This window comes from Akebia trifoliata, chromosome 13, assembly GCF_017979445.1.
Source record: "Akebia trifoliata isolate Shusen 1 chromosome 13, ASM1797944v1, whole genome shotgun sequence".
In the NCBI taxonomy this organism is placed as follows: Eukaryota; Viridiplantae; Streptophyta; class Magnoliopsida; order Ranunculales; family Lardizabalaceae; genus Akebia; species Akebia trifoliata.
The window spans coordinates 9,079,142-9,097,974 of record NC_141387.1 but is presented as its reverse complement, the minus strand read 5'-3'; the positions used below and the strand labels follow the sequence as shown (position 1 = coordinate 9,097,974).

Here is an 18,833-nt window from a genome sequence, read left to right as displayed (position 1 = left end):
AAAATTCAGAGAATTTTGTTCTTGTGCCTAGGCTAGATTCATGTAGGGCTTCCAATACCATGGTCCAGTCCCAGGCTCATACCTCTTGACTGGTTTGGGTCTAGAGTTGGGCTAGGCCTGGGCTAAAAAAATTGTGTGTGGCTTTTAAAAATTAAAAAATACAAACTTTGTCGAGTTTTGAGTGGGAGAAACAAACCTTAGACCTCTTATAATATGCCATCGACTTAAATAAATGAGTCATGATAATCGGACTCACTTTTTTGTACGCTTCCTTATGAGCCATTGATTTTTTTTTTCGGTACATAAGGACATATCTTTATGATTTTGTACGGTTTTGTGAAGAGAGCGTTAAAAAAATGAGTCAGATTATCACGACTCTAAATAAAGATTCCAATACTATCAAAAAGCCAACTTTTCTGTTATTTTTGTAACTCCATCTTTCCCTTTATACATTGAGACAAATCAAAGGCATATATTTATTACTTTTAGGGAAATTAAAATATTCTAAATAACATTGTTCCCATATCCAACTTTACACCCACATTTAGGTTGGATATCTACTGTACTCCCACATTTTTATAGCCATTTTACAAAATAATTTACTTCTTGAATGATCTTATCTTGATTATATTAACTAAGTTTGGATTCGCAATTATTCGTTGGGCGGGATTTCAAGTTACTAGGGGTTAAATTCTTTAATGTTTCAAAATTTTTTTTTTGGGGATTATGCAAATGATATTTATGGCTTTCTTCCAATAACCCAATATTTTTAATTTTTTTTTTAAAAATTGTTCTTAATAGACTCTGATTTGTTGGAGTTTTTTTTTTTTTAAAAATAACCTCCTAACTTTTTCACGATAACTTGATAGTCCAGTTAATGATTTTTTTTCTTATTCAGGAACTGGAGTATCTGGGCCTCTTAAATCAACCGACTAATCCTTGGGTCACACGCAATCCTCTCCACATCACCAAGTAATTTCTGGGATAAATTCTTTAAGGGTGGACTCACCGTATTAGATAATTTCTAAGATAAATCCTTTAATAGTGGGCTGATAAAGGGGGATTCAAACTCAAGAGTAAAGACTGCCTCACTCCTCTTTTTAATTGTCAAAATTAATGATTTAAATTGTCGAGATAATTATTTTTTCTTCTAATTGTCAAGATTGACCTTTTACAATGGTCGAGATGAACGATTAAAAATGGTAGACATTAACATTTGAACATAACTCATCATGGAGATCCAGGATTTGAATGGTTGATCTCATCAATTAGAATCTAGAACTCAAGAATTTGATTCTAAGGGCAAAAACTCATGGTGCATGTATGGTCTATTAAGTAATTTTACTAAAAAAAAAAAAAAAGGATTTTAAATTATTTATAAAGAAACGTTTAAAATAAGTATGATGATGCCACGTGTTATTTTAGGTTTGTGATGTATTTAATGACAGTAGGTGATGTTAAAAATAGAAATACAATTGCTTGAGTAAGCTTTAGCCGCATATGTATGCTATGGGCCCACTCTCTTAATTTTCCCTTTTTTTATCTTTCTTTAATCATCAAAAATCCCTTCTCTCTCTCTCTCTCTGTCTCGCTCTGCTCTGCTTTCTTCCTTTTCTCATCGCTTGACCTCCCTCTGATTATTTCTGTTCTTCATCAAGAGCTTTACTAAGAACTTGGGTTCGCTCGTAGAAATCTGATTACTGTTGGGTTTCGATTCTTCTTCGAAGATGTAAGTCGATGAACTTCAATTTTCTTTACTGTATTTCTTCTTCAAGCTTCTTACTTTCGAATTTTACCCTTCTGGGTGTCTCTTATTATTTTGTAGTTCGCCACTTTTCTTTGATTCTGAAATGGGTTTTTTGTTTTTCGGTCGATCGTACTTGGTTGTTTGTGTTCTGGCCTTTCATGGGTTCTTTGTGTTTTTTTTTTTTTTAGTTTTTGGGGTAGCAGGAGAAGTGGTTACCCTGTTTATGCTGGAAGCTATTTTCTGAGTTCTGATTATGCTTATTTTTGTTATTTGATGTATAGTTTGGTAAAATTTATTGACTTGGAGCTTGGAATTAGTTGATCTTTTATTGGGAATCGTCGTAAAACCCTAGAAATTATGGGTAAAGTATATTAATCTAGGTTGCATTTGTTGGTGATTTTGCACAAAGAGCTTATAGGATACAAAATAAAGAAAAGTGTTAGACCCCGAGACAACCAATGAGATGGTTATAATGTTATGGGGTGATGGTATTAATGTAATTTATCTGATTTTAGGGTTTTCGGTTTATTGATTTTGTTTTTATCTTGTTGATGTTTTGATGCCTGAGAAGATTTTTTTTTTCTTTTAGTTTATTCAAAATTTTTTTTTTTTTTTTGCATGATCATTAGGACCAAAAAGCAGCAATCTGGACATTGAAAAATTGTCGCATTTTAACTTGATATATAAGTGCTTATTTCAACACATATAACTAGCTTGCCTACTGAAAGCAGAAGGCTTCTAACCAAACTTTGGGCAGTTGGTTTAATGGAAATTATGACTATCTTTGTTACCCTTGCTTGGTGATGTTGTCATTCTATTTGAGAAAACACAATGAGATGAAACATGGAGATCATATGTACATAATTGATCGATAACAACGATCACCAAGCAAGGATAAGACTTGTGGAGGTTGTTTCCAGGTAAGTACATACAATCCTGACGTTTCCAGGCATTTACATACGATGAGATGAAACGTGGGGATTGCATGTACATACCTGGAAATTATGACTATTTGCTGCTTTAAATCCATTTGATCGTAATTTCCAGGTATGTACATACGATCACTTAGCTAAGTGGTAAGACTTGTGGAGGTTGTTTCCAGGTCCTAGGTTCAAATCCCTTGAACCCATACTTCTTATGTTAACTATTAACAATTAACAATACTCCTGTATTAACCAAGTATTTACCTATTAAAAAAAAACGTTTCTTTTTTGAGTGATGATATTACCACATCATAAAAATATGAATAAATTATAAAATCAAACCATTAGTAAATGGGATTTTTTGATTGTAGCATCCGTTCACTTATGGGGTTTTTTCATATTTTTATGATGTGGTAATATCACAGCCTCTCTCTCTTGAAAAATATGTTTCATTGAGAAGAAAAATGATGGAGATGCTATTGTGAATGTTATTGTATCACATAGATATATTAATATAGAGAGATTTACTGGGCAGACCTAGTTGTTGCAGTTTTATTACAAAAGCTCCCTTACTTTATCAAGTTTGTTACCGAGCAAACTTTTACTTTATGGATCAGACTAGCATGACTTAGTAAGACTTCAAATCTTACTATGGGTCTTTGGGCCCACATGGATTATAAAATTGGCAATCCCACACTACATACTTCTAGATTTCATGGAAAAAATCATATTAAAAAGAAAAAAAAAATGCCTTTTTGAGCTTGATCCAAGGATTTGAAAATAGATGGCTACCAAACTTCCAAATTTAAATCTAAAATTTAACGGTGAAAACTAATTGTTTTTTTCCATTTTTTCAAAGTTCTGAGAATTCTGTCCTTTATAACCTTCTGGCATCAGATCATGTTTTTGGATGCCACAAATTGATGAGGTTAAGAACCACTCCAATGTATGTTGAGTAACAAATTAACTCATCAATTTGAAATTTATGACGTGGATCCCCACTCCAGGGTTTGCTGGTTAACAAACTTGATAAAGTGAGGTTTGGTGGGTAAAAAACTTGATAAAGTAAAGTTCCCTTGGAGTTGTCATAACTCCAAGGGAGTTTTTGTAATAAAAATGCAACAGTTAGGTCTGCTGGGTAAATCTCTCTTTTATAGACTTTCAGGTAAGTACAGATGCAGAAACTTGTGGCTGATTATCTCTGTGTGCATAGAACGACGGAGAATATTTATCTATGACAAGTTCACATAGGCATACATCTAAGCTAAGTGTGGGAGGCTTACCAGATACATGTTCCCATGGTTCATATGTTTTACCATGTCCTTCTTGAGTGAAGTGGCTTTAATGACTTCACTATAATCTTCAGTCTTACCTTAGGCAATAGTTGCCAATTGAGTGTGACAGGAAAACGATAAGATCAATAGTAAAAAATATCGTAATGGTTCAAGTATGGATGTTCCAAAATTAGTTCTTTTTATGATACTTTTGGGATAAGGATTTGATGATGATGATAATTATTATTACTATGTAGTTCAGAATTGTACATATTTTAGTCAGATAGAACAAATTTTATGGCTTGACGCGTGACTATAGGAGTTTGATGATACTGGGTTCATATGGTTAAATATGAAAAACTTATGCAGCGTTATTAAGCCTTTTTTATCAGCTCATATCACAGTTTTGGCTGATAATTGTGATCACACATCTCCAAAATTTGAAGAAGAAATTTCCACGCAGTTTGTGGGTTGGAATATTTCCTCATGCATATCTCTTTGTTGGGTATAGTTACTACTACTGACTCAAAATAGGTTCTTTTCTGATTATAATTGGAATTATTTTTCAAGAAAAACAATTCCACAGTTTTCCCCACTAATTTTTGCTGCTTAAAATCCATTTGATCATGGCGACCTTAACAATGTAGATGTGATTGTGAAGATCTGGGGTGTAGCTTTTTAAAATTTTACTTCATTGAGCTAAAAATGGTTAATTTGTTTCTTAACTTGATTCAATTGAATTGACTTGTCAATGACCTAGCTGTCCGTAAGAAGTTTCATTCTATTTCTTTTGTAAGACCACTTTTTTATCACTTCTATGTTTTCATTTGATGTTTGAATCCCATAATGGAGATGTTGAAAGGACGAAAGTTCCTAAACTGTGAGTCTAATTTGGTCTATATTGATTTTTGGATAGTGGCCTCATTTATTTGATCAGTTTGTGGGTCCATTAGGATTTGTGGTTCATTAGAACACTTCTTGTGTATCCAATTATTCATTTTATCCGAGTCTTGATATCTTTCATTAAATTTTTGGGCTTCTCTAGCCTCAATTGTGGGTCACAGTCGAGGATCTCCATCAACATGTCCGTTAGGATTTGAGTAAAAAAGCAGATTACCTAGAGATCAGTGTCAATCTTCTAGGGATTTACACATTTTTTTTTTCCCTAAGGATATAGTTTCTTGGGAATCCCTAACATCCCAACGGTCATGTTAATGGAGAGACTCAACCCGTGGGTTGAGGTTAGCATTTTCCTAAATTTTTTACATGTGGGAATATCATATTTTTGACATAACAACTAAAGGACTTGTACTCTTGTTATATCTCTCAGAGAGGTGAGGAAAGTTTGAGATTCAAATCTTCTGTGAAGTTTATTTTTGTTCACTATGGATTTGAAAAGTATAACCTGGGTTGGGAACATATACCAGAAGTTTGAAGCTATGTGCCTGGAGGTGGAGGATATTATGTGCCAGGTATGCATTTCTTTTTCTAAAGCAATTTTTTACTTGATTATTGGGAAAAGTTATTTTCTGATTGTTGTGGCTAGGTAGCGTCCAACTAGGCCATGCTCTTTAGACGGAAAATTATGAATTTCTATGATTGGGTAGTGAATTGGAAAGTAGTTAGTCAATACTAGCCCATTTAAAAATAGTTTTGGTGTTTTCTTTTATCAAAATTCTAAAAGCACAAAGAATAGAGAATACAAACATCTCAGAGGTTGTGAAAGCCTAGCAAGGAAAACTGATTAAAACAACACATGATATTGGCAAGCACACTAGACTAGGTCAATGCAACCCCAATCAAGACGAAAATTTTGAAGAATATCACCTTACATTCCTTGAAATTCCTGGCCAGGAAAACAAAGCTTTAATATTAGAACGATCTTGTGGATGACCTCTTCTCTCCTTTTGAACATTCAAGCATTTCTTTCTTTCCATATCTATAAAAAAGGTTCTTTCTTTACAAATGCCCCACAAATCCTAAAGGGAGCATTCTACATAAGATACGGCCCCTCGAAGAGAACGTTGTAATAGGCTAGCTGTGACATACATCCATAATAGAATTTGGAATAGGTCTAAGTCACATCGAATACGGGAATTTTTTTTTTTGATAACGAATGAAGTTTCTTTTTTACTTTTGAAAGTAGTTTTCTAAAATGAATTTAAACAAATTTTTTTGACTTTTTAACTTTCAAAATTAAAAAAGTTACTTTTTTTATGTGTATCCAAACGGGCTCTATATCTTGTCTAAAAATAATATTTAGGTTGGAATCTGTGATGAATGACTGTATAGAGTGGATGTTTTTTTTCTTGGTCCTTTAGTTTTTAGTGAAATGTTCTACCTAGCAAAAAAAATGAAGCTGGCAGTTATCTTACCATGAATAAAACTGCTTTTGTTCGACAGGAAACAGCTAAATACGTTGAAAATCAGGTGCAGAACGTTGGTGTAAGTGTTAAACGATTTTATGCAGAAGTCATGCAAGATTTGGATTTGGTCCCTCCATCCTCTGTAGTTCCTGTTAAAGAAGAAGGATCTGACTTATCTCTTGAACAAAATGCTGATTTTGGGACCTATAAAAAGTCAAAGATAGCTATTGAGGAAGATTCTATAAAGGAAAACCCACCCAATCACAAGGTTTCCAATATAATTGCTCCTGCGGTGAAAGATTCAACTCAAGCTTCATTATCAAGTGGAGTTGTCAAAGTAAATCGTTTGTTTCCTCCGTCTTCTCTGGATACTGTTAAGGGGGCAAAAAAACATGCTGTTGATATGCATGCAAAATCAAAGACAAGCATTAAAGGAGATCCAATAAAGGAGAAGCCACCCCCACCTGAGGTGTCGAGCCAAGCATCATTGTTAAGTGAAGTTATTAACAAAAACCTTTTGCTTCTTTCATCTTCTGTGGATCCTGCTAATGAGGCAGGTTCTGAAGTATCTCTTCAACATGATGATAATGTTGGGATGTATAAAAATTCAATGGTACCCATTGAAGAAAAATCTATAAAGAAGAAGCCACCTCAACCCGAGGTGTCAGAGATAATTTCTTCTGCAGGGAAAGGTCCAAATCAAGCATCTTCTTTGGGCGACATTTTCTCAATAGAATCAAATGGTGACTATTTTCTAATTCATGTTTCACTATACGTACTGGTCTCTTTCCTTCTAGCTTTGATTTCTGTTAACTTCTGTTTTAGCAGGCATAGAGAGCTCAACAACCAGCCAGTCAGTAACTCTGATGGGATCTAGGAGTGGGCATAGGCAGTGTAGTGAACATGCCGAATCCGAGGATTTTCTCTCTTTGCCAAAACTTGGTATATACGGCGCAAAAATTTATAAATCGCTATTCTCTTTACCATTTTATGCCTTTTCATTTTTTTCTCTTGCATTAGCCTTCTTATATGATTTATTACATCCTTGTCGTCACTGTTGTGTTTCTCAATAATAGTCCCATTCACTTAAAAATACAAAATTCTAATAGTTATCAGAGACACACACACACACACACACACATGATATCTTGGATTTTATTGTTATGTATTTAGGTAGGAAATCCGTGTTTTTGTCATTTTTACTCCTTCAGTCCCTTCTTTTTTCGGTCAAAATTTTGTTTCTTGCAATGATCTTTTCGTGCTTGGTATCAGGTCATTCTTGAAATATTTTGTTACTTATTTTGATTGTTGGAAATAAGCTGTATGGTGCAAGTTAGATGCTGGATGCAAGCATTCAGGAAGCATCTTTAGAGTCTTAAGGAGTTTGCTACATTTTTCTTTGGAATGTTTCCTGTCCTTGGAAGTTTGAGGAAGTAGAAACCAGAGGAAGTGTCTGTAGTGTTTTTACATTATTTCCATAATTCACATGAATCAATCTTCTTCTTTTTTTAATTCTTTTTTGGTTCCTCCACTCTTGTTTCCTTTTCCCCCTTCATTTGAGGACTGTTTTGCTCTTGAGGAGTTTGAGGATGGAAGTGTGTATTGTTGAGTGTGGTGTTATCCGCCTCCGCTCCCGGGTGTCATGTGGTCATGTATCGTGCTCCAGTTCGACCCGTGACTCCCTTATATTCATAGTTGCACCTTCCCCATCAGACCGGTCTTTTGGGGTAAATGGTTTGTCACCATGTTTATGGATTTTCTTTGGAATGTTTCCTTTCCTTAGGGAGTAAGCATATTTTTTTCATCATTCAAATGAATCAAACTAATCTTGGTTTTCTTTTTCAATTTTAATTCCCACTCTTATAATCGATTTCCCCCTCAATATTTCTCAACCGGTGGGAAGTTTAGCCTTGCCATGTGCCCTTTGTGCATCTAGGCTAAATTCATATATATAATTACATTTGAATTTCTTTTGAGCTGTTCTATACTAACTTCCTATGACATTGTGTTTGACACTGAGCTGACGTGGACATGTACAAAGAATGAACCATAGATGCTTTTAAGTTGTATCTCGAGGAAAAGCATCTATGTTTCTTGGTACACGCCCACGTCAGTTCAGTATCAAACCTGGTGTTGTAGGAAGTCAGTTTAGCATTTTTCATTTCTTTTTTATATGCACTTATTGACTGATGGGGTCCAGCTATTACAGGAAGATCAGAGGACAACAATTCAGATCTGGATGAGGATAATGATGCTCTTGAGCTGGGCATGGAAACCATCGAAGATTTTCACAATTCAAATCTTGAAGAAAGTTGCATAGTTGTGGATAGTAAAGAACTATGCTTTGTCCCTTGCAGGGCAGGCAAGCACAAATCTTACAAGGTATATAATACCCTCTCTCTCTCTCTCCACTCACCCATGTGCACATAGATTAACTGATACCATTTCTTTATTAGAAAAAAATCCGGGATGCTTTTGGACTGAGATTGAGGTCCGTAAAGAAACAGGAATATGAGCAACTAGCGATCTCTTATGAAGACATTGATAGCCAACATAGCGCTGAAAGTTCCACAATGTCCACCCTTACTAAGGGCTTGGACTTGAAGAAATTAGAAACCCATGATTTCCGTGAATCTGAATGGGAACTTCTGTAGATAAAATGACAAGTGCACCACTGTAAATAGCACCACGCAACCCGACTGGTTCTGCAACTCCATCTGCGTAGATGAAGGTGATGCTGTTCAGTTCTACATAATAATTGTGGTCAAATCTCTGCCACTGTAGTTATGAAAAAAAAGCTAAAATCAAGTAATTAAACAGTGAAATCCATCAATTCTAGTGATGGAATCTTATAGGTCTTTTATAAACTTACATCCCTGGAAACCTACTGGTTCTATTTATTGCTTTTGGCACAAATATTATAGAGTTCAAATGCTGTTTGATTATCTTTTGCTTGCCAATCTTGACCAAAATGGTTTGCAGAAATCTTTGCTTTCTGCCTTTGCTCTCATGGGGAGAGATGGGGAAATTATGCTCAAATGTTCTTTTCTGGAAGTACATTAGCTTTAAGATGACTATCTGATCTGATTTTGGGGTGTGAGATCTACAAGGTTGGCCCATTGGAGGCTAATGACATTGCAATTTTGGTATTTGAACCCATTGGAAACATCGTTGTGCAGGTTAATGGGTTTTGGTGGAATTATCATCTTGGCTTTTCTTGAAAATGGATATGATGCAATGTGATATACTGTAAATTGAAATGCGTTGGTAGCTCTAGATGTTGTTTAGTAGAAAGATTGATGATGCTTACTCATTACCAAATAATCATTAGGCGAGACATTATGCAGACCTATTGTTAGGTTAGTTATTTTCATTTCCCATCTCATGAAAAATTCTTCTAAGCAAGGAGGCTAGGCAAGTAGATTATTAGGTGAATAAATTTGTGGGATCAACTAGATTATAGATCGTTATTGTTAGGGTGGTTTTTTTTTTTTTTGATTTTTTTTTTGATTTTTAATTTTTAAAATTTGAAGAAAATGGAAAATTTAAAAATAATTGTTTGATAATTCTCTACTATCTGAACAAACTTTTAACTGACACATAAGAGCCAAGAACATATATATAAATGAATATTTGAAAAGAGTGGCTCTCTTCCTTCAGAAAAAAATATCTGCTTCACATACAATTTGGCCTATTTTCTATCGATTTATAGCTTCTCACCTTTTCGATTGTAAATTGGTCTACCTGGAAAAATTATATTATTTTTCTCTAAAGAAGGCTACAATTTGTTCCTGTAGCATGTTTTATGTTTAAAAAAAAAAAGGAATAATAAAAATCAACAAGAGAGGCGTGAAGATGTAAAGGAAGGCTGAGAGGAATCAAGAACGATGGAGGCATATAATAGCGAATTCCAAGTATCAGGTAATCCAGGAAGGCACCAGTGGCTGCAGTCCGCATAGTATTCGGGTTGGTTTCTCTGCTCGTGGCTCAACAGTTTATTTTGCTTTGCGGTGTACACAGTTGTGTGCGCGTCCTTACGATATTGAGAGAGCTTCGTGATATTCAAGTACCTTACTGGCGTTCTCATCTCTCCAATCGTTCTCTCTACGATTTCTACAATGGGTCTTGGAAATGATGACACGTAGATATCGTCCTTCAACGGCTGGGTTTGATTGTAGCACCATTGGTGCCTGTATAAATAACCAAATAAATCTTTAAAACATTTAGACGTTTTCAAGTGTTACTTTCTCTGCGTGGTGTCCTTTTGTATTACATAGCAAATCCTAAAACTGAATAAAGGCAATCAATGTGAAAATCCACAGCCTTGAACATATGATTTTAAATCTTGTCCGAGATTGAGATGGCTTGTCCAATTAGTCTCGGTATCGTCCACCAATGAGACGGATAGACAAGTCATCTCAAACCTGACGTATTTTTCAAATAAGATGGAGGGTGTCCATTTATGAACGAAACAACTCAAATAAATCAAACAACTCAGTCTTGTTCATAGACAAGACAAGATGTCAAAACGAGTTTTAATACCATGCATGAACCTGAATCTTAATAAGATATTTCATTACGTTCATATTAGGGCATATGGCAAAAGAACAAGATTCATTTAATTGACCCCAAATCTTCGAGGTAAAGGTTTTATTTTATTTTGTAACCATTATTATTATTGTTGGTACTGTTATTCCAAACCAACTTATTAATTAGAGTTTATATTACTGAAAAATCTAAAAAATAAAAAAATTCGGACCCAAAATTAAAATTTAATAGAGAGGTAGTGAATATAGTTGGTTGCAATAAAATAGTACATAACTAGTGCAAATTTAAGCAGCTTAAGAGATGATTATAAAAAAACACTTCATAAATTAGAAAATTGTTGGCAATTTTTTATTTATTTATAATAAAATTGACCAAACTACTAAACAATGTAAAAGATTTGTTTTAGTTATATATAATAGAGATGAAAATCATAATTTACAAGACCTCAAATATAGTCCCAACTACTAGGAATAAAGTTGGTAGGCTCAAGGGAACTGGGCACATACCCTTTATGTTCTGGTGAGATGCTCCTAAAAAAGATGGTTGTCTTGGCAGGATCGACATTACGATCAATCCAACGGGCCCAAGTTTTCATGGCCATCTCGAATGCTGTTTCAATCTTCAGATTCTTCATCAACTTCCCTCCATGTTGCATTAAGTCCCACCTGCATTAGATGAGCAATACAAGTATACCATCATATGTATATCTGATATGTGTGTGTGCATGCACGCTCAAAGCCAATGGTTAAGACACGGGAGGGGGTGCTTACGCTTGCATCTTCCCACGGTGCACCCACCAGTGACCCGTGTTGAAGACCATAATGTGGGCACCTTGCCACTTACTAGCTGAGACGGGAAGTGTGTCGAGCTGTAGAAGCCTATTAGTGTTTGCTTTGGAGTCAGCTAGTTGTACCAGGAATGGGCTCCAATAGAACTCCACAGTGCACTTGTAGTCCTGTTAACACCAACTATGTCTTTTTCAATTCTAGTATTTCATGTTGAAATGGGTTGGACCCAAGTCGATTTGGATCTCGTTGAATGGGTTGGATCTTGATGATTGATTACAGGATGGAGACGGGAAATCCGAACCCAACTAATCCCAGGTATCGAGCCAGCATGGTCACAAAATTCTCCCATTTTTTTTCCAAAGATTCATAAAATTCTCCAAATTACTAGACGCTTAGTTATAAAATCTTATATTATATTAAACCAACAAACATTTCATTGAAAATTAATTATTTTTATAAAAGACACCAACTTGATTGAAAATAGGCTCTTCGGACGCATTGGGTGCTATCATACAAGTTTTAAAATCAAGTCAAGAAAATAAATTACATAAAATATTTTCTAAGGTTGCATTCATACACAAGGCCTAAGAAAAAAAAAATGAAATTGATGTTACCTTGGCTCGGAAGATCTTATAGTAACCATTATGAGCATTGACATAGGCACGTTTGGGAGGAATGGCAGAATAGAGAAGACAAGAGAGAGACTCCCACTGGTTTCTATTAAGCGAGTCTCCAACTATAATCACTCTTTTCCCTCTTAATCTCTCTAACATGTCTGTCCCTTTAAACCTAACACCACCTTATACACTTAGTTCAAATCAACATATTATAACATCAATTTGAAAATTGTTGAATTTTCATGTTTACCTAGGAATTTGACACTCATTAGCCTCCCACCTCCATTTCTCGTAATCGAAATCTGGCCGTCCGTTCCTTTGACAGGTCACTTGATTGCTAAGAAATGGACATTGTGACGCATTGTACAGTGGGTATGCGTTTGGGTCGTAAATCCATCTTCCTTCGAAGATATTGCACTCTTGGTTGGATATTGTGATATCCTCAACAATTTTGCTACTAATGCACGTTGGTGGTGGTGGTAGTGGTGGTTGTGTTGTTGCCATCCTCGTTGACCCAATAATTCTAATAGCCAAAGAACTTCGGCCATGATGATCACTAACAAGGTTGGATGTTGGGGTCATATTTGTTTCCCCAACGCTTCCAATAGGCGAAGGACTTGGATTCCCATGATCATTAACAAGGCCAAAAGCCGAAAGACTTGGGTTGTGGTGATGGTAATTGAGATACACTGTGATAATGAAGCAACATAAGAAGCTCGCAAGTATACAAAACATCAATCGATTGTTAATAGGGCTGATGCTAATAGTCTCCATATTTTGATTTTGGGTTTAGAGGTTGAAGAGTCCCTCCAGTGTTTATATCAATTCTAGAGTGAAATTCTGATCAGAGGGTTAACGTTTAACATACTTGTGTAAAAGGACCTAAGTACCCTTCATGTTGATCCCTTTCAGTAAGGGTTGCTATTGTATCAGTTTGGGTACTATTGTACCTTTCAGTTACAATTCCAATTTTTAAATAGAATTAGTTGACAAGACCCTTTTTCACTTTGGGCTCTCTGTGGTTCTCCAATGGAACTCTACCTTAACCAAGGAGCTCAAATTGTCTTCTTGAGGAGTTGTTGCTGAAGGGTATTTTTGTTATTTCATTTAACTGATCATTATAGTTTGTTTATTGGTGGGGTTCTATCAGGATGTGAATAACAAACTCTCCATCTAAAAGTAGTCAAAGAAGAGAGTTTCCTTTACGAGTGTGGGTGGTTTGCAGTTGAGACCTCTTTTTCTTTGCAGCAAGTGATTTGATATTTTAAATTAGCTTACTCATGCTTTTTGGATAAATTACTAGAGTTCGTTTGGATAGAAAGTAGAAAGTAACTAGGAAGAAAGTAACTTTAAAGATAGAGTTGTGATAATCTGATTACCCCACGTGACATACTCAATTGACTTTCCTAACGTGATAAGTTTGGGAGCCGTAGATCTATATGTCTCAGGATGCACTATTCTCTCGGGATACACTTTCTTTTATGGGGAAGTGCACTTATGTATCCTGATATGTACAGATCTGCAGCAACTGAACTTGTCACATCAGGAGAATTGATTGAATGTACCATGTGGGGGTAGTTAGATTATCTCGATTCAAGAAAATAACCTTTAGAAAGTAGAAAGAATTTTTTTTTACTTTTTAAAATGTAAGGATTCTTACTTTTTTAAAAGTAATTTTCTAAAACAAATCCAAACAGACTTTTTTACTTTTTAACTTTCAAAAGTTAAAAAGTAATTTTTTTTGTGTGTATCCAAAATGGGCTCTAAACTGATAAAAAAGGGCTAAATTTGTTCTTTTTTCTTATTTTTTTTGGGTAGGTGGGGGTGGACAGTGAGATCTGCCATTATGATAGGTCCAGCCTAGAAAAAATCTGAACCATTGGATGATCTAGATCAATCGCTTGTCAAGACTTTTTTCTAGACGAGGTTGCAATAAGTTTATATAACTTGCATTTGAATCCGTTGGATCATAGGTTATGATTGTGTAATTGGTCCAATTGCCATCAAGACATTAATTCAAGACATCTAACCCCTTAATTTTGTTTGTATCTTATATGTCGTCTTTATAATTCATATATGATACATTGGTTGGATGACAAGAAGGGAGTAAGTAAGAACAGTTGGTATAAACGAAATATTAATCTAACTATAAAATAGTTACAATCTTACAATAATACCTTTAATGTTCCTATCTTTCCAATCAATTGGGCCCACTCCAATGATCCAATTAACCAAATCCACTATGAGAAGAACACACCTTCTCCCACTAAAAGTCACCTAATGGCTTGACTTTGAGATATAAGTCAGCTCAGCTACTAGCTTGACTTTGAGATATAAGTCACCTACCAGGCTTGGGTTTTGGGGTCCAAATTCACCAAGTCATGGTGGCCCTCTTTCAGATCTAGTATTCATGAGTTTGTAGCCCATTCTTTTAGTTTACCTACACAATCAAAATCAGCCTAATTCAAGATTTCAAACCATAAGATTCAATCATTTTCATCATAGGTGTTTTCGTAAACATCTTTGTGTTTCGAACCAGTAATTTAAAAATTGGATCATATGGGGGATTGAATCTGATTCAACCAATTTTTTTTTTATAGAAAATATCAGTTTGATCCATCAAAAACTTGTAAATGGTGTAGGACCAACAGCTTTCTTTAGAACGAAGATTCAATTGTAGAAACCACAACGAACAATTGATCATTTTCGAACACTCATATTTTTCTCTCAACAATGAAGAAACGTAACAATGATGGAAAGTATTACTTTGGTATAATCCAGAGCACTATTTGTGGAGGATAACTTTTATTAGCCAAAGAACCTTACCTTCTTTTGGAAGAGAGCAGATGCAAACCTTATAGACATTGGTGTACAAATGGGTGAAAATTATTCCTTAAAGTAGAAATTGATCCGACCGAATTGAACCTCAGTTGGAACTTGGTCCAATCAAATGAGCAAAAATTTGGTCCGATTTGAAAAAGAATCATTGGTAAATTGACGAAAAACATCTTGGGAAGCCCAAGATACCATATTGCAAATGAAAAACATCATGGTTTGGCCTCTCTGTGGGGAATCGTTAGGGATTGGGGCCATAAAAAACAAGTAATTGGAGTTGGCCCAGTCGCAAAGGGGTGGCACCAAAGGGCATAGAAAACTTTTAACAACACGGTCTCGAACAAGATTTAAAACCATGGTGTCATGTGCCTGGTATTGTTTTTCCTATACTTGTGGTCAAATCCTAAATGAAGCTACTGGAGTTAAACAATGCAACAGTAAGCAAACGAGAAAAAAAAATATAAAAATAAAAATGATGAAGATGAAATCAATCAATAAAAATTGCAAATGATGGAAAACTCGTTCTTTTGTTCGACAAAAGTTTTAAATGGAAGCAAGTTTACATGGATTCATCCTTGAAGGATAGCGACTCGTGCTCATTTCCCACTATTTGGATTGGTCTTAGTGCATAGGATCTTCCGCCCCTTTGCACGTCTCCTCTTCAAAACTGCTCTCCCGCTAGTGGTCCTCATTCGCCTTCGGAAGCCATGAGTCCGAGCTAGTGACTTCCTAGACCTGTTCCTCTTAGTCAGACCAAGGGAAGCCTTCCCCGCCCTCACCACAAGGCCATGACTCCTCTTCCTTCTAACCCTATCATTGAAATTCAAATCGATCTCCAAAGATGCACCTGCAATTTAGGAAAATGAAGAGAATAAATTCCGCAGTGTAATTATTTGCTTTTCTATGTACTATTACTTGAATTAGCAAAACCCAATTAGCTAAGGTATCGAATAGACTGGCAAGAGATAATAGTGTGGTATTATTAACTAATGAAGAACCCATATTTGTTCAAGAAATCTCTACAATCTGGAAACTGACTAATATATTGAATTTATATCAGTTGAATTATTGAAAAATACTAAGACCCCAAAAATATTCATCAATTCCATACACAATGTCAATTAATCATTAAAATTCACCAAGTATAAAAGATTTGGGGCACCATAGTACTACATATGAACATAAAAGTACGGTGATTCTGGAGAATTTAAAATTAGTGTAAAAAGATAATTTTGAATAAGATGGTGGAATGGGTGAAGTTAGAGTGGCCTTCTTCATTTGGTGCGCTTCCTTGGGTAGAATCTTAACTATGGATTAATGCATGAGACGCGGAGTTGTGGGTCCAAATGTATGCCTTCTATGCTTACTGAGTGAGGAATCCACAAACCACGTTTTGATTCATTGTAACGTGGCTAATATGATTTGGAATCACTATCTTCACCTCTTTGGTGTGGTGGGCTGCATGCCCTCGTCTATCCTTGGTGTGTTCGAGTCTTGGGGTAGCCACTTTCGTGACGCCAAGAAAATATTGTGGAGCAATACAGTGGGTTGGAGCGCAACAACCCTACTTTCGAAGGAAGATGTGACTCAGACCCTAACATTGTTACGTCCATTTTGGGCTTGTTGTTCTTTTGGTGTAAGCTTTTTAAGAGTTTAGGGGTGTGTCTTTTGACGATTTGTTGTTAGATGGGAGCATGTTCGTAGTATTGAGTTTGATTGATTGTACTTTCTTTGTATTATTTCTTTTTGTCAGTCTTCTCAACCGCCTTAATGAAATGAGTTTTACTGATAAAAATAAAAAAGAGTGGCCATAGAAAAGAGGGGGGGGGGGGGGGGGGGCGGAGGTTGTCAGCTTTCAAGGGGTGATTGGGTAGGAAATTAAGTATCAGATAAGTGATCAGTATGAGGAGAGAATCGTATGCATCTATCTTGTATAAGGCAGTCTGGCTTGGAAAGTGCCCAAGTGTTGAAAATTTTACCCTTGTCAGGAGCACCTTCATGAACACCCCGATCTATTTTCTAACCCTCTTTTTAATGCCACGGAGCACGGTTATGAGACTAGAAAAAAAATGATAGGGAATTTCTTGGAATGGTATCGATGGAAATAAGTTTTACTTGGTGGACGTCGATTTACAAACCAAAGATTCTGTGGGTGGTGGGTGTGGGGACTTGGGTATTAGGAAATGCAAAATCATAAAGGTGGTGCTTCTTAGAAAATGAATTTGGAGATTTGTGATTGACAACTGTAACATGTTAAAGAAGGTTATTTTGACTAAATATGGGAAATCTTCTTTTGGATGGGAAAGTGGGGTTGTGCGAGGCTCTTTTGGGTTGAGCGTGGAAATGTATCTCTAAAGTTTTCTTGATTTCCGTAAGAGAGTAGCTTTTCGGATAATTTTGGGGTCCAAGTCATTTGGGAGGATTGTTGGTGTGGGGTTATGGTCCTCAAAGAACAATTTCCAATTCTATTTTCAAACTCTCAGATAGAAAATTAAGACCCATTGTTGATTTCCTAACTTGGTTAGGGGACGAGATATCTTGGGACTTTAGGTTGAACAGAAATTTTAATGATTGCTAGATTCAGACTACTACTAGTCTCATTGGTTTGTTATCTAGCATTCCAATTTTTCCCTAAGTGGAAAATTGAAGCTCTTGGGATGGCCATTTTTACGGTTAAATCGTTCTATCATTCCATAATTAGGGAGAATATTTTTGGATTGCAGCTCTGAACAATTTTTTGTTTTTTCGATCGACAACATCATTGCCAAGGGAGTTATCCTCATCAATCATTATTCCCTGTTTCTTTCAATCTAGAGGGTTTGTCAATCACATTAGTTTGCATTATAGCCTTACACAATGTCATTATTAGCATCTTGGGCATTTTTGTTTTTTGATTTTTTTTTAAACTAAGAAATTTAAAGAAACATTTTTTCAGGAATTTATGTTTAGGTGGGAGACTTTTATGCAAAGATCAAGTTAACTTATTCTTTTGCTTCTATTGCAGAGATCAACTTCACATCTTTAGTTGTTTGTTTTTTCTTTCTTTCCTTCAATAAAATTGCTTTAGCTATCAAAAAACAAAAGTATATAAGAGAAATAGAAGAAACCCATTTCATTTTGAACCCAATTTTCCACAAAAGAAAACAAAACACCCAAACAATCCCAAAACTAGAAACTAAGAACAACCCATAATTCTAAATCCACAAATAGATAAATCAAAAATTCAAAAATTGGGTTTTTTTTTTTCACACATAAATTTAATAAAGCAAAGAAAGAAAGAGAGATTGTTTGTTTACCTGCAAAAGAAGAGGGGAAAGAGAGCGAGGTTGAAGAAGGAACAAAGGAGCAATGAAGGAGCCCAGAACGAGTGGGAGCGTTGGAGACACTAAGAGATGAAGTGCTTCTCTTTGTGCCAGTAAGAAAAGTAAGAGAAGCTGAAGGAGTTTGAGTGCCAAAGCTTGCACTAGAGAGAGACACCAACGATATCGCCATTACTACTCTCTTAGATTACTCTCTCCCTCTGTTGCTCTTATCTTTTGTTATCCTCTCACGACAGTAAAAGACATTCTTGCCCTTATCTACGGGCTACAGAATAATCTTATTCCAGTACACGTGTCAAATTCAAAACTTTAAAAATGTGGATCGAGTGATGCTGTCCGTCCAATATAGTGACTTCTTTAGTCTAATTTTCATTTTTCGGAGCAAAGTCAAATCAATGGATGTCCACCCGACCCG

General features: G+C 35.6%; 3 protein-coding genes across 6 annotated transcripts; 1 reads left to right on the top strand and 2 right to left on the bottom strand.

The window, feature by feature from the left end:
- The first annotated feature begins 1,564 nt into the window (after nucleotides 1-1,564).
- LOC147387732 (uncharacterized) lies at nucleotides 1,565-9,255 on the top strand. Of its 4 annotated transcripts, none has more exons than XM_086420640.1 (6): nucleotides 1,565-1,729; nucleotides 5,275-5,416; nucleotides 6,348-7,053; nucleotides 7,139-7,252; nucleotides 8,511-8,692; nucleotides 8,767-9,255. In XM_086420640.1, the coding sequence occupies exons 2-6, from the start codon at nucleotides 5,330-5,332 to the stop codon at nucleotides 8,962-8,964; spliced, it is 1,287 nt and encodes a 428-aa protein (XP_086276766.1). In that variant the 5' UTR covers nucleotides 1,565-1,729; nucleotides 5,275-5,329; the 3' UTR covers nucleotides 8,965-9,255. The 4 variants fall into 4 exon arrangements, with proteins under 4 accessions (XP_086276766.1, XP_086276767.1, XP_086276765.1 ...); XM_086420641.1 differs by having other exon boundaries at nucleotides 7,136-7,252; nucleotides 8,520-8,692; XM_086420639.1 differs by having other exon boundaries at nucleotides 7,136-7,252.
- Nucleotides 9,256-9,990: 735 nt separating this feature from the next.
- LOC147387731 (protein trichome birefringence-like 40) lies at nucleotides 9,991-13,084 on the bottom strand. The gene is made up of 5 exons (XM_086420638.1): nucleotides 12,514-13,084; nucleotides 12,261-12,435; nucleotides 11,629-11,813; nucleotides 11,365-11,523; nucleotides 9,991-10,500 (listed from the first exon to the last, which is right to left on the bottom strand). Exons 1-5 carry the CDS (start codon nucleotides 13,035-13,037, stop codon nucleotides 10,146-10,148), a joined length of 1,398 nt encoding a protein of 465 aa, XP_086276764.1. The 5' UTR covers nucleotides 13,038-13,084; the 3' UTR covers nucleotides 9,991-10,145.
- A 2,487-nt stretch (nucleotides 13,085-15,571) lies between these two features.
- Nucleotides 15,572-18,625, bottom strand: LOC147387730 (Ribosomal protein L34). Its single transcript, XM_086421760.1, has 2 exons — nucleotides 18,395-18,625; nucleotides 15,572-15,945 (listed from the first exon to the last, which is right to left on the bottom strand). Exons 1-2 carry the CDS (start codon nucleotides 18,588-18,590, stop codon nucleotides 15,695-15,697), a joined length of 447 nt encoding a protein of 148 aa, XP_086277886.1. The 5' UTR covers nucleotides 18,591-18,625; the 3' UTR covers nucleotides 15,572-15,694.
- Between the last annotated feature and the right edge of the window lie 208 nt (nucleotides 18,626-18,833).

Bases quoted from the DNA above. Each gene is read 5' to 3' on its own strand.
- LOC147387732 (XM_086420639.1), top strand. From the start codon at position 5,330: ATGGATTTGAAAAGTATAACCTGGGTTGGGAACATATACCAGAAGTTT. The intron at 7,054-7,135 runs GTGACTATTTTC...CTTCTGTTTTAG, and splicing joins TTTCTCAATAGAATCAAATG to CAGGCATAGAGAGCTCAACA. The intron at 8,693-8,766 runs GTATATAATACC...TTTCTTTATTAG, and splicing joins GCAAGCACAAATCTTACAAG to AAAAAAATCCGGGATGCTTT.
- LOC147387731 (XM_086420638.1), bottom strand. From the start codon at position 13,037: ATGGAGACTATTAGCATCAGCCCTATTAACAATCGATTGATGTTTTGT. The intron at 11,524-11,628 runs GTAAGCACCCCC...CATCTAATGCAG, and splicing joins CACCGTGGGAAGATGCAAGC to GTGGGACTTAATGCAACATG. The intron at 10,501-11,364 runs GTATGTGCCCAG...TTATTTATACAG, and splicing joins ATCTCACCAGAACATAAAGG to GCACCAATGGTGCTACAATC.
- LOC147387730 (XM_086421760.1), bottom strand. From the start codon at position 18,590: ATGGCGATATCGTTGGTGTCTCTCTCTAGTGCAAGCTTTGGCACTCAA. The intron at 15,946-18,394 runs GTAAACAAACAA...CCTAAATTGCAG, and splicing joins TTTCCCCTCTTCTTTTGCAG to GTGCATCTTTGGAGATCGAT.